This window comes from Oryzias latipes, chromosome 12 (genome assembly GCF_053564925.1).
Source record: "Oryzias latipes strain Hd-rR chromosome 12, Olatipes_Hd-rR_3.1".
NCBI lineage: Eukaryota > Metazoa > Chordata > Actinopteri > Beloniformes > Adrianichthyidae > Oryzias > Oryzias latipes.
The window spans coordinates 25,305,979-25,319,050 of record NC_136248.1 but is presented as its reverse complement, the minus strand read 5'-3'; the positions used below and the strand labels follow the sequence as shown (position 1 = coordinate 25,319,050).

General features: G+C 37.8%; 3 protein-coding genes and 4 non-coding genes across 10 annotated transcripts; 6 read left to right on the top strand and 1 right to left on the bottom strand.

Annotated features, from left to right (window-relative positions):
* The first annotated feature begins 43 nt into the window (after positions 1-43).
* Positions 44-4,893, top strand: rpl7a (ribosomal protein L7a). 4 transcript variants are annotated; one of them, XM_078956231.1, is made up of 8 exons: positions 44-122; positions 3,012-3,132; positions 3,319-3,468; positions 3,684-3,824; positions 4,040-4,119; positions 4,324-4,454; positions 4,614-4,683; positions 4,759-4,893. In XM_078956231.1, exons 1-8 carry the CDS (start codon positions 93-95, stop codon positions 4,861-4,863), a joined length of 828 nt encoding a protein of 275 aa, XP_078812357.1. In that variant the 5' UTR covers positions 44-92; the 3' UTR covers positions 4,864-4,893. The 4 variants fall into 4 exon arrangements, with proteins under 4 accessions (XP_078812357.1, XP_004074590.1, XP_078812358.1 ...); XM_004074542.3 differs by lacking the exon at positions 44-122 and adding an exon at positions 1,990-2,107; XM_078956232.1 differs by lacking the exon at positions 44-122 and adding an exon at positions 2,109-2,211.
* LOC111948399 (small nucleolar RNA SNORD24) lies at positions 3,174-3,246 on the top strand. Its single transcript, XR_002874391.1, has one exon. It is a non-coding gene; the product is annotated as a small nucleolar RNA SNORD24 (small nucleolar RNA).
* On the top strand, positions 3,545-3,616 carry LOC111948398 (small nucleolar RNA SNORD24). The gene has a single exon (XR_002874390.1). It is a non-coding gene; the product is annotated as a small nucleolar RNA SNORD24 (small nucleolar RNA).
* LOC111948393 (small nucleolar RNA SNORD36) lies at positions 3,889-3,961 on the top strand. Its single transcript, XR_002874385.1, has one exon. It is a non-coding gene; the product is annotated as a small nucleolar RNA SNORD36 (small nucleolar RNA).
* Positions 4,158-4,234, top strand: LOC111948397 (small nucleolar RNA SNORD36). Its single transcript, XR_002874389.1, has one exon. It is a non-coding gene; the product is annotated as a small nucleolar RNA SNORD36 (small nucleolar RNA).
* Positions 4,894-5,215: 322 nt separating the features above from the next.
* Positions 5,216-8,393, bottom strand: surf1 (SURF1 cytochrome c oxidase assembly factor). Its single transcript, XM_004074540.4, has 9 exons — positions 8,253-8,393; positions 8,070-8,133; positions 7,257-7,384; positions 7,088-7,170; positions 6,661-6,852; positions 6,508-6,580; positions 5,786-5,948; positions 5,402-5,483; positions 5,216-5,332 (listed from the first exon to the last, which is right to left on the bottom strand). The coding sequence occupies exons 1-9, from the start codon at positions 8,304-8,306 to the stop codon at positions 5,266-5,268; spliced, it is 906 nt and encodes a 301-aa protein (XP_004074588.1). The 5' UTR covers positions 8,307-8,393; the 3' UTR covers positions 5,216-5,265.
* Positions 8,392-12,451, top strand: surf6 (surfeit 6). Its single transcript, XM_004074543.4, has 4 exons — positions 8,392-8,631; positions 9,725-9,940; positions 10,032-10,111; positions 11,607-12,451. Exons 1-4 carry the CDS (start codon positions 8,544-8,546, stop codon positions 12,294-12,296), a joined length of 1,074 nt encoding a protein of 357 aa, XP_004074591.3. The 5' UTR covers positions 8,392-8,543; the 3' UTR covers positions 12,297-12,451.
* Positions 12,452-13,072: the final 621 nt, after the last annotated feature.

The following is a 13,072-nucleotide window of genomic DNA, read 5'->3' as shown; positions in this document are numbered from 1 at the left end:
ACTAAACGGGGAGGAGTCTGATGACGTAAGCAGGTAATATCGGCAGAAAAAAAAAGATTTATATCGCTAGAGGAGACATCACGTGGTTCCTCATGGGAGGAGAGCACCGCCATCTTAGTGAGGTCAGTGTATGCATGTGAACACATTTTTTGCAAAATGCCAGTTCATTGTCCGGGTTTCAACTGCCAAAATCGGAGAAATTAGTCCACGAAGGAGGAAGTGCTTTACAGTCACACAAACATTCACACACTGGTGGTGGCTCTGCTGCTGAACACTGGCGCCAACCCACCACCAGAGGCAAGGTGGGGTACAGTGTCTTGCCAAAGGACACTTTGACACATGGGTGTGCAAGGCGGGAATTGAACCTGCAATCTTATGATCGACTGCCCTGCCGCTGCCCCACGGCCGCCCAAGGTATACTGAATTCAATTCTAAATACAATCTTGTTGTATACCATTGTGTTTGATGCTGTTTCCAAAGAAATATGTCAAATGTTTAAGATAACTGTTAGGAATAAAGAAATGCCCTCTATGGATACAAATGACACCACCACAGGAAAAATCTGTTTTACCCCACAAGAACAACAACAAAAAAGTACATGCCTTGTTTCAAAGGGATGTCATTTCTGTACCATGTATGTAAAACTACACCAGACGGTTTGCTCCCAACAGTTTTTGGAGAAAAGGCTGGAGTGTGACCCAAAAATGTATGATAAATATTCAAATGAAAGAGGTTTCTTTTAAAATAATTCACAAAATCTACCCCAGCAATCAATTCATGCTGAGATATGTTAAAACAATTGACCCTAACTGTAATGTTTGCAAATGACATCCAGAAACAATTGACCATCTTTTTTGGAACTTTAATGAAAATTGAATTTTTTGGAAAAAGTGTTTACAATTTATCAAAAAACATATTCACCCCAACTTCACTCTGAAATTTGAATATATAATTTTTTGCTTTCAAAATAAAAACTTGGGGTCAAGTAAAAAATGTCATATTCATAAATGCAAATTTTCTTCAACTTCTATTTTCCCCATATTAATCAAACAAATTGAAATATATCTCAGTACCATCTCTAAAAGCCTTCGCCAGAAAGCTGTATGTTTCTATGAAAGTTGTAAAAACTTGAATGTTTTTATGTAAAATGCATGTAATAAGTATGCTCCCCTGGCCTATTTGAAGTTTATTTTGTAAAAATGTGCTTTGTACTATACTTCTGTTTTGCACAAAAAATTAAAAAAAAAAAGATATGACTTATTTTATTTTTTATTTAATGTACACTTCAAGGACACTAATATAGAAATCTATATTATAGATTATATTTTAAAAAACAGGATTTATTTTCAAAATAAATGAAATGAATGAAACTTGTCACAGCAGTGAGGTATTGACATTTTTAAAACGTTTTCCACAAGTTTAGGTGTGTCTTGATGGGAATGTTTGACCATTCTTCCAGGAATGCATTTGTGACAAAGATGTTGAACGTGAACAGCTGACTCACTCCATATAATCTCAACCTGACCTCCATCAATTAAAGGTCAGGACTGCCAAGCAAGATCTTGGACCTTGCTTTGTGCACTAGCCACAATCTCATTAGAACAGCGAAGGCATCATTATATATTTTACACAAAATGAAGAGCAAAAAATTAACCAAAATATCTTGGCATGCTATAGCATGTCAAATTAATTTCGGTAAAATTAAGGGAGTGAGTCAAGCTGCTGAAAAAGTCACCATGGTGACACATATATACACTATAATATCCCTTCCACCAAACTTCATTCTTGGTACAATGCAGTAAAAAAAAAAAAACTACCAACAAATGAAGCTGTTTCACTGCTTAAGCCAGGAAACTAATCCTTGAAGATTTCGTTAATGTTTTGGCAAAAAACTTGTGTTACCCCGCAAACCTTTAATTAAAAATGTAATGCCACCGATAACTCTCTGGTGTGGTTTCTAATTGGTACACAAATAAAGGTTAAAGTAAACAAATGAAAAATCAGATCCTGGATCGAGGCAGCAAACGCAGCATGTTGATGCTCCAAGCCTCGCGGTATTTCCGTTACCCAGAATCCTTTGGTCCTCCTTTCTGCCTGAACCAACATGGTGGGTACATACTTGCTTTTTCCGACGAAAACTTATGCCTGATAAATCTCGTTGCATCTGTGTTTGTATACCTCCTATGTCCTCATCTAATGTCAATTCATAATGTAGTAATCCTTAATATTCATTCTAGGTGGATATTGAAGCATGATTTGACGTGGATAATGGTTAAAATTGAGTTTGATTTAGTGAAACGTACCCGGCAGCAGCGCTTAGGCGAAGTAGCTAACGCACGTTTAAAAAACGACCAGCTCTTTGGACATTTTTCTATTCTAAACATTTTTTGTTTTTAATTTGCTGTCTCGTTTATTGCTAAACTAATACTGAAGTGTGAAGAACTACTAGGCTGTTGTTTATCAGTTTTGAGTGAATGGACCTTAGCTTCAACATGCTAATTGTACTGTTGTGTCATGACTCTGGTTGCTTCGTGTCGTACTATTGTCATAATTAATATAGACTGAACGTGGAGATCCGAGTTTTGTACAGTTATGGGTAATTTAGGGTCCCAATTTTGAGCAGTGCTGCCCAATCCTGGTCCTCGGGAAACACGGCATGCATGATGAACACACCTGGCTTGAGCAGAGCTTGATAGGTAGAATCAAACGTCTTAACTTAAGGAGAGTAACATGGAAAACTTGCAGGACAGTTTTTCCAGAAGACCAGGGTTGGGAACCACTGGTTGACATGTCTTTGCATTGACCTCATTGTCGAATCAGGATTGAAATACAGACTAACAACTGTGTTGCTTTTTTAAATGGCATGATCTGTTAAATTACTTTTTGGTTAAGTTACTTGACTGTTTCAACGGGTGCAGCTTGTATTGAAGAGAATTTCACAAAATTAAATTGATGTCTTTTATTCCAACTTGGTAATGAACTTGATTAACGTTGAACAATGTTCTTTTCAGCCCAAGGGAAAGAAGGCTAAGGGGAAGAAGGTGGCACCTGCCCCTTCCGTGGCCAAAAAACATGAGGCCAAGAAAGTCGTCAACCCCCTGTTTGAGAAGAGGCCCAAAAACTTTGGCATTGGTACGTATCCACTGCTCCTGGTATGGGAGAAACGGTTCTGATGCAGATGATGTGACTGAATATTTGCTAACTTGATATTAATGATGACGACCTTCCACCAAGATCGCTGATGCATTTTTAAAAGTTCAATTCTAATGGGTTTGTGTGTTTATTGCTCTTCTTATTCTTGGGTTTTGTCGTCCACAGGCCAGGATATTCAGCCGAAGCGTGATTTGACCCGCTTTGTTAAATGGCCTCGTTATGTGCGCCTGCAGAGGCAGCGCTCCATCCTCTACAAGCGTCTTAAGGTTCCTCCTGCAATCAACCAGTTCACTCAGGCTCTGGACCGCCAGACAGGTAACACTTTGTAATGATCTTTGGTAAAGTGTCACTATTGGGTGATATTTTCCCTTTGACAATAAAGTTTTTACTTTGCAAGTGATGTAAACGAATATTTGCTATCTGATGATAATGCTGACGCATTTCCACCAAGATCGCTGATGCAGTTTCCTTGTAGCAACAAGTAGTGCTTAATACGTTGGTCAGACTTGTAATGTAAAGTTTATTTTTAGCCACTCAGCTCTTCAAGTTGGCACACAAGTACCGGCCAGAGACCAAGCAGGAGAAGAAGCAGAGGCTGCTGGCTCGTGCTGAACAGAAGGCTGCTGGGAAAGGAGACACGCCCACCAAGAGGCCTCCTGTTCTCCGTGCAGGTAAAATTCAGAGAAAATGTGCCAAATAGTTCATAAAAAAATCAGTTTTGATGTTTTGGCTGTTATGCAATGATGTTCAGAATTTCTTCACCTGAAACTTTCTATGATGGTTTTTGAGCTTTTTAACCCTGAGCATTGGCCATTATCCATAGTGAATGAATGGACGGTTTGTTTTCATGGAACAGGTAAATGTCATGATTCCCTTTTGTTTCCAGGTGTAAACACTGTCACAACTCTGGTGGAGAGCAAGAAGGCTCAGCTGGTTGTCATCGCCCACGATGTTGATCCAATTGAGGTGAGATTAGTGTCAGGTTTTTGTCGCGCTGCGGTCGCTGGCAATGATGTCTGAATTTCTTCACCTGAATCCTCCGTGTGGATCCAAACATACGAGCTTTTTAACCCTGAGCAGCGACCATCAGTTCTAAAAATTGACTGAACCTTACAGCCACTGATGTGGATATTTGTAACATATTGTCACTTTTCGGATGTTCTGCTTCAGCTGGTCGTGTTCTTGCCTGCTCTCTGCCGCAAGATGGGTGTCCCATATTGTATCGTCAAGGGCAAGGCCAGACTGGGCCGACTGGTGCACAGAAAGACGTGCACTTCTGTGGCTTTCACACAAGTTAACCCGTAAGTATCAGCAAAAGCTAAACTTTTATCTCGGGGCACAACCCTAACCTTTAGGTTTTGAAATGCTTGTCTAGAATGTGTATAAAAAGTTGTTTTTACATGTAAATAATGCAAAAACACTGCATGTTGGAGCTGCATTAACATTTGTTCTCGTCACAGTGAGGATAAAGGGGCACTTGCTAAACTCGTGGAAGCCATCAAAACCAACTACAATGACAGATTTGAGGAGGTGAGGTCCAAATCTGTTATTTACAGCATCTGCATCATATTTTTCCCTTAACCTCCTGAAATTCTTTTTTCTTAGATCCGTCGTCATTGGGGAGGCAATCTCATGGGTCCCAAATCCACAGCCCGCATTGCTAAGTTGGAGAAGGCTAAGGCCAAGGAACTGGCTACCAAGCTTGGTTAATATGTTTGGAATAAAAAATCTATGTCCTAATTTAAGACTCTGCTTTGGTCATTTAATCCTCAGTTGTTGGTTCTGTTACTAAAATACCAAGATTCTTTCTTTCTGCCTTCAGCAAAGGTTGGGGTTGTCACATGACAACTTGAGGTAAATAGATATAAAGAAATTAGTATTTATACAAAATTGATACACAGTTCTTACAAAAGTTTATTTCTAATTAGAATTCAGACATAGCTGTTAGAATACCAGCTACTTTTATGATCTGCAGCAATATTAAGAACCTTTAGGACACATTTAAGGTCTAACTAGTCCTGGTTAGAGGAATTCATGTCAACTGAAAAACTAAACTCACCTGTGTTCTCCAATACAGTTTTATTGAGTGATTACAATCTTATTTTTACAAGATCAAAGTTTAATCTTCTTGATGAACTTTATGTACCACATGTAGGTAGTAGCTGCACACAAGCCATACCTGAAAAACATGGAACTATTAGTGATCGTTTTACATTCATACATGTTTAACATAACATTCCCCACCTACCATGTTATGATGTACTGCATGTGTTCATTCCTTAGTGTGACTCTGGTCTGTCCTCCAACTGGACCTCCAGGAATCGTGCTCCCTGCACGATGAAGAAAAAATGTCTTCAAATATCAGTAAATGGCGTAAACTTCAACAGCGCTTTTCTAACTTTCTTTAAGGCCACAGTCCCATTCACACACTGAGGGCGGCTCTAATGCATGACACCGGTGCCAGCCTTTAACCACAAGAGCAATGTGGGGCTCTGTGTTTTGCCCAAGGTCATGTCAACACAGGGGTGGGCAAGGCAGGAACCAAACTTCAGGTCAACCGCTCTAGCCCTGTTACAGTACTCTCACATCTACTGATTTTAAAATGGTGGGATGAAAACACCAGATTAGTTACCAAAGTCTGCATCGATTAAGATGGGAGCGGCTCCAGTGACGTGGCTCATGGCTTCCAGGTCCCGGTAATGCCAGCGGTTTCTTTCCACGTCATTGTTTGGTACGAACGGCTTCCGGTTCTCCGACAGCCTGATGATGCCGACCACCTCCACCTCATCCTCCACCTGTGTGGAGAACCAGAAAAACTTGATTGACAGTGCAAGAATCTGCAAAAACTATACAGCATTTATCAGACTATTTTCAATAAACCATTTAAAAAATGGGAACATAAATATTTTAGGATCTATGATTTATGTAAAGCATGTGTAGAACACTCTACTTTTTCTACATATTTCAATGCAACAGCCTATTTTACTAAATATTTTTCAAAATTCTATTTAACACCACACAGCAAAGGTAAAATATTGCTTTAAAAGGTGTTCAGTTATACTCAATTAGTAGATTCTATTATTTTTCCCTTTTCTAGCTGAACAGTTTTCACTGTCTTTATGGAGTTTCATGATCAGAAATCTGAGATTAAAAAGACCCCCCCCCCCCCCCATTTTGTGTAACGTTGTTGCAAGAAAAAGTTCAGTTAAACTTGAGATGTACGTGGTTAACTGAGGAAGCTCAGTGACTTTCACAATAAAAGCAAAGCTTTAGAAATGCTTCAGAGCACAACTGTATTAGCTTGTATTAAAATCACATGTTAAACGTATTTTTCTTCAAGAACATCACTCAGACCTGCCCCTTCATCCTGGTCTCTGGTCTGATCTTCTGCCTGGGGACGTATCCTCTGTTCACCAGAATCGTGATGCTGCAGCGACAACACAAACGGAGCAGAACTTGTAGCATCTGTGTGCGTTCGGTTCCGTGACGGCTTTTGCAGCTCCTTACCCGAGGTCGATGCACTGGAATGGTGTGACGACGTTGGCACCGGTCTCTCCACTTGAAGACAGGCTGCCAGCCTCTCTGGCCTCCTTCTCTGGGTCGACAGGGGAGCGCGGCATGATGTAGAGCTCCTTTGAATGATCATAGCGCCCACGCACCCTCACTCTCCGGTACTCCAGCTTATTCACCTCATTAGGACTGAGACACAGGATGAGAAAGGAAAGTAAAACCGGCTAAAGGGAACACAAAATTTACATACTTGCTTTTATTTTGATAATATTAATGAATGTTAAAATATCTGTAAAAGATTGAGATATTTAGACACTTTGACAACTTTGTGGGGAAAATTTACATGCAAGTAGTACATATAGCCTCGATCTCAGAAACGACGTTGTGATCATCTATTTATGCGAACCCAGATCTGAGTACTTACTCAAGTGGAAGTGGAATGGGTTCTTCTGTGGTGAGGCGGTGCAGATCATCGATCAGTCCCATTTTCCACTGACGCCGTTTCACCTGCACGAACATGATCAAATCATTTTATAAAACATCTACACATCAGAGGGGAAAACAAGTTCAGTAAAAACTAAATCTGGATGTACCTGCCATGTACCGAGGCCGAAAGTAGTGGCAGGGATGAGCAGCAGAAACCACTTGAGGAACGAGTCTTCAGTTTTGTCTGCTTTGACTGCTGTAGAGCTGCACAGACGCCCAAAGCTGAAAACCCTGCCTACATAGCATGAAAAAACAGAAATGATACATAAATGGGGAAAGATTACAGAATGTAATTTGTTCAAATAAAACAACAAAAACTGATCTATTTGGTAGATTGGTTGTAACAATACTTCTTGGCAAAAGTATATTATTAGACCATATTAAACTTATAACCCCCTTTAGTGATACCACATTTGCAAATAACATTTTCCAACTTTAAAAATAAAAAACCTCTAAAAACACAATCTACATCCTCTTTATCAGTAGCAATAATTGTATATATATTTTTGGTTTATTTTTAGTTTTTTGTCAGATCTGCTGCTCATCCCACAAGTGCTTGATTTCAATTCCAATAAGAAACAAATTTCAAGTATAAAACCTGGTTTTCAAAGTAAAAGCTTTATTTACATGATACATTCTAACAACCTGTAAAGAGACTTACCAAAAACAAATTTACTTACTTTTTTTGCTATGTTACATTTTGCATATTTATAAAGTAATAATATTTGCTTTTTGTAGACGTTCTAACTTAATCCCCACCAATATGCCACCACAAAAACAATAAATGTAGAGATATAAAGGATTTACGCTACAGAGGGAGTAGATAGAAACCAAATCATACAGGCAAAACATTTCCTAGCATTCTAAAAACCCACATAAAATCATCTGGTAAAATATCATAATAGTAATAAATGTATTACCGTTTGAACGCTTCAAGAGTTTGGGCAGAAAAAGGTTCCTCTGGATGTAAACAACATGATGGGACTAAATTTAATATAACACAAATTGAAATTAGATGCACTCTTTTCGTGTATCATCATGACTTTGAAATTGACGGTGATTAAAAAAACACCCAAAATTAAGGTTAAGCATAAAAAACTCACCTGTTTGTGAAGAAGCCTGTTCGAAAAGGCTACTAGGGATTTAATATAAGCCATGGTTGATCATAATTATGAATATAATCAAGAAAAGGTTTGAAGATCAACTACATAACAGCTACATTGATGTGTTTGTGCCCGGAGTTTTTCTCGGTGTTACTACTTCCGGTGTGTTTGTTCGTCCCTCCCACTTGTCGAAGGTTCCCACGTGCGCACAGGAATGTGTTCGTGACTATCAAATGTACTTATTTTCCCACTCCTACGTCTGATTTAAACAATTTAGATCTGTTTTTTAACATGGACCTCGCTGCGAAGGACGCGTACATTCAGAAATTTGCAAGTAAAGTCTTTCATCAGCACCAGGAATCTAAAGAGAGACCGTTTGGTAAGTTCAACTAACCATTTATTTACTAAAACGTTTTAACGGAAGAACGGAGGAAAGTTAGCTTGTTGTTCTTTTATAAACATTGAGTTAGTCCATAATGCACTTCTGGTGTGATACCCATGTTAACCAAAAGAGGCGCCAAATTCCTTTAATGCTTTACTGTAATTTCACTTTTACCTACTTGGAGGAAAGACATTTTATTTTTTTAATTAAATAAACTTTTTTTTAGGTTACTTGTCGAATGTTTTGCTGGTGATTTTTTTTGTCATGTTTATTTTGAAATCCTAATAATAACTTAAAAAAACCTATTGCAAAACCTATGAAATTGTTATGTTATCAGAAATTAATTACATTGTTAAATAAATTCTTGATGTTGGGAACAAACTACTTGGAAAATTCCTATTTTTCTGCAGCATTATGAATAAAAATAGCCTTATAAAAATGAGATAAGACATTTTTCACACCTTTATTTAAACTACTAAAATCATCCCAGTTTCGGTAACAGAAATGCAGAATATGATATAAGGCAAAAAATACAAAGCTAAAACGTTTTAAAAGAAAAACAAATATTCATATTTAAAAGACTATTTGTCATTACCCATCAATATTGTTAATATTTTTATTATTAGGCTGATTGATTAGAGAGTCCTGCTGCCTCTTGGATCCCTCCACAGTGTGGTCCAAAGGATGTGAGGCATTGTTCCTAACGTATGTAAAGGTTGACCTCTGACCTCGATTTTCTTAATAAGGTCCAACAGGCAGTCCAAGACAGAACTGACTTTCTTTTTCACTAGTGTGAGTCATTTGTCTGCTCCGCCATCAGCCCAACACCCAGAAAATATGACTTTTATAAAAACAGAAGCTGTTTCCAATAAATTCCATCTCTGAATGGGGGAAAAGTCAAACACAGTGTGACCTGCCACTGCTGGTAATTGAGGAACATTATCTGAATATTATTATTATCTGAATTATTCCTGTCAGTCTGATGGTGCAGCCGAACACATCAGTTTTTTGTATGAAATGTGTTTTAATTGTTTTTGTTGTAAATATGCATTATTTGAGCATAAAAGGTTTTTTGTTTGTGTGTTTTAAGTTTATTACAGAGGTAAAAGCACAACTGATCCTCAAAAGAAGAAGAAGAAGAATAAAAAGAAAAATATTCAAGACAAGAATGATGACAAAAAGACTCCTAAACCTCAACAGAAATCTTCTCCTTCGCCATCCACGCAAAAAGGAGCCGCTCCAGCAGAAAAGAATAAACCCAAACATATCATAAGCACTAATGGAGCCACAACACGCATGACTGAAGGTGCAGCCATTTAACTCAAATGTAAAAACCATGCAATGAATTTCAGGAAGTTGGTCTCATTGCATTGTTGTTGTTTCTTTCTTGAATGTAGAGAAATCCCTCGCCAGCTTCTCCTCTGTAGATCTGTTGCGAAAGAGGCTACATGAGAAGATTGAAGAGTCCAGAGGCCAGGTATGTAGATGTTTGGATCTCTGCACACAGGAACACAGAAGGGGATGGTGCACTATACTGTTCACTGAGCTTGTTTACATACCAGCTGTCCAATTATCATCAGATTTACTGTGACATGAGGTTAGAATAATCTGATGCTCTGCATCAGCAGCTGTTTTAAGATTTGTCTGGTATATTCCACAATTTTACATTCACTATAAACAAACATGCATTGCACGGTTTCCAAGGCAGCTGCAATTTTTTCCTTGCGGAGTACACCAGACCAGCAGCAACATCTTTGTTATGTAATCTTAGTTCCCACATTAGCAAAGCTAATGCTCTGGTTGTTTGTGCTGCCATGTTTACAACGAAAAGATATGCAAAAGTTTAGAAAGTAACAGTAAGTTAATTCCTTATTAAACATGCGCAGTCCTCTGATAGAAATAGATGTATTATGTGCTCCAAGATTTTCCTCATCATTCCTGTAGTCACTTTCTGAATTAAAATGATTTTCTAAGCAGGTAAATATGGTCTTGTACTAAAAGGGCTATAAATTGTCTCAGGTTAATCTAAAACAGTATTAAAACTCAATTATCCACCTTTACTTTAATTACCCACAGAGCTGTGCCATTTTCTTTATCGACCCAGACGTAACACATGCTGATTCGGTTTCTGTTTTGCCACCAGACTTATGATATTTCAAGCACATTTATAGCGAAGTAAGCCTCAAATTGTTTCATCGGTGAAACTGTCTTCTGCTGTAGAAACATTGAGAACCTTTACAGCTGAAAAATAAACTGCATCCACTGCTACTTGGCATTGACATCCTTTACAGCAGAAGCCACACTACCTAAATATTATTGATCATTCTAAAACGTTATAACTTTGTCTCAACAGCACAGGTGACCTTTTTAGGAATTTCTCAGGACTTGTTTAAAAACAACCAACTGTGCTGTGCTGTCCCCTGTGGAATCCTTGGCCTGTAACAGTCTGAGGTTTCCTGAGATGTTTTGTTCGCCACATTAAACCAAACAAAATGTGCCAAATTTAAAGAATTCAAAATTTAAAAAGTTTTTTGGGGTGTTCAGTGCAAAAAAGGGGTTTTTACATATATATTTACAATAAAATTTTAATATTTTATTGTAAATATATATGTAAAAACTAAAGCTTTACTTTAAAATTGTTGTCAATCTTGATATGCCTCTATTTAATTTAAAAATATTGCTTGTCCTTTATTTTTTTCAACAACTGATCTTTTCTATGTCACTGTGGTCACAGTATTGCATTACTGGAAAAAAACTGCAGTGGATGAAACACTATAAATTATATTATATAGCATATGTTTAAAAAAATACTCCAAATGCTCTATATAGCAGAGTATTATAAGATATTCCTTTTTGTTTTTGTCTTGTTCCAGTACTGGATGTATGTCTGTATATGTGACAAATTAAATTTGAATGAGCCTTTTTATTGTTTTTTAATGAAGATTTTCATGCTATTTTTCATCTTTTATCAGGGAGCTCCTCAGGATGCATTATCAGAAGCTGTCCAAGCAAAGCGTGCAAAGCGAAAGCTGGAGCGAGAACGCAAAAAGAGGAAGAAGAAAGAATTTCAGATGAAGAAACTGGCTGAGAAAAGTGACAAAGTGCCTCCAGTTGAGGTGAAAAAGGAGGAAGAGCAAGCACCTGCCCCCAAAAAAAGAGACGAGGCAGCTATTGTCTTTAACACAGTGCAAATAGTAGAGGAGGCATACGTTGATAAAATGCTGAAAAAGAAAGAAAAGAAACAAAAGGTGAAGGGCAAGTTGACGCCCCTCACAGGAAAGAACTACAAGCAGCTGCTGAGCCGCGTGGAGGCTCGCAAAGCAAAGCTTGAGCAGCTGAAGGAAAAAGACGAAGCCAAGGCTCTCGACTTTGAGAAGAAGATGAAATGGACCAACGTGCTTTACAAAGCAGAGGGCCTCAAAATTAAAGACGACGAAGACATGTTGCGCACCTCTTTGATGAAGAAGGAAAAGAGACGGACGCAAAAGCAAAAGAAGTGGGACCAGCGGTGTGAAAGCGTCGTGGAAAAGATGCAGCATAGGCAGGACAAGAGGAAAAAGAACCTCCAGAAACGCAAAGAAGTGAAAATAGAAAAGAAGAAAAACAGAGCTCGAAAGAGGGGAAGGGTGCTTCCAGAAGATCTGAAAAAAGCCGCAGTTTAGAGGACGAGAAATCTCAGTACACGTGAAGAAACGACACGATGAGTCAGCGCTCAAGTGGGATAATTTAATGTCTACTGGTGATCCCCATAGTATTCATCTCTTTAATGTGCAGGAGGTTTTTTTCTGTTAATAAAATCTCATCTTTTTATTATGAATTGTAGTAGCTTTCTTTTTCACTTTTCATTAACTGAAAAAAAAAATTATCCAATTTTCTGAACTGTTGCGTTCACTGCTCTGTGAAGAGTAGGAATTTGACTCAAGAAAGAGTCTTTATTAGGAAATGTGTTTCTAAATATAAAATAAATTGGTTATTAAGGGATTCAGACCATACATGGATAAAGTGCTTTACTGTGGAATATTCTATTTAAAAAAAAAACTAAGACTGACGAGGAACTTCAACATAACAGGAAAACTCAAGTGTCCCAAGTGCAGTTAAATGCAACATTTGAAAACATTCGAAAAGTCTCGAGAAACTGATTACGTCATTAAATACGTTGTTAAATTTAATAACACTTTATAAGCGCTGCTCCAGTGAACCTTATAAATATATATTTTAAAGTGGAATTATTTTATCGGGCCAGTTTTCGATTTGTCGTCATCTGCTATACTGCAATGATATTATTAGTGAAGCGCATATGTTTAAAACAATTTTTATTTATTTATTTTATTGAACAATTGCAGGATACAAAAAACACAAATGCATTATTTATGCAAATATAATGTACAATAAAGTTCTGAATACAGAATAAACTTGTTATAACCTTGAGAAAATCTTA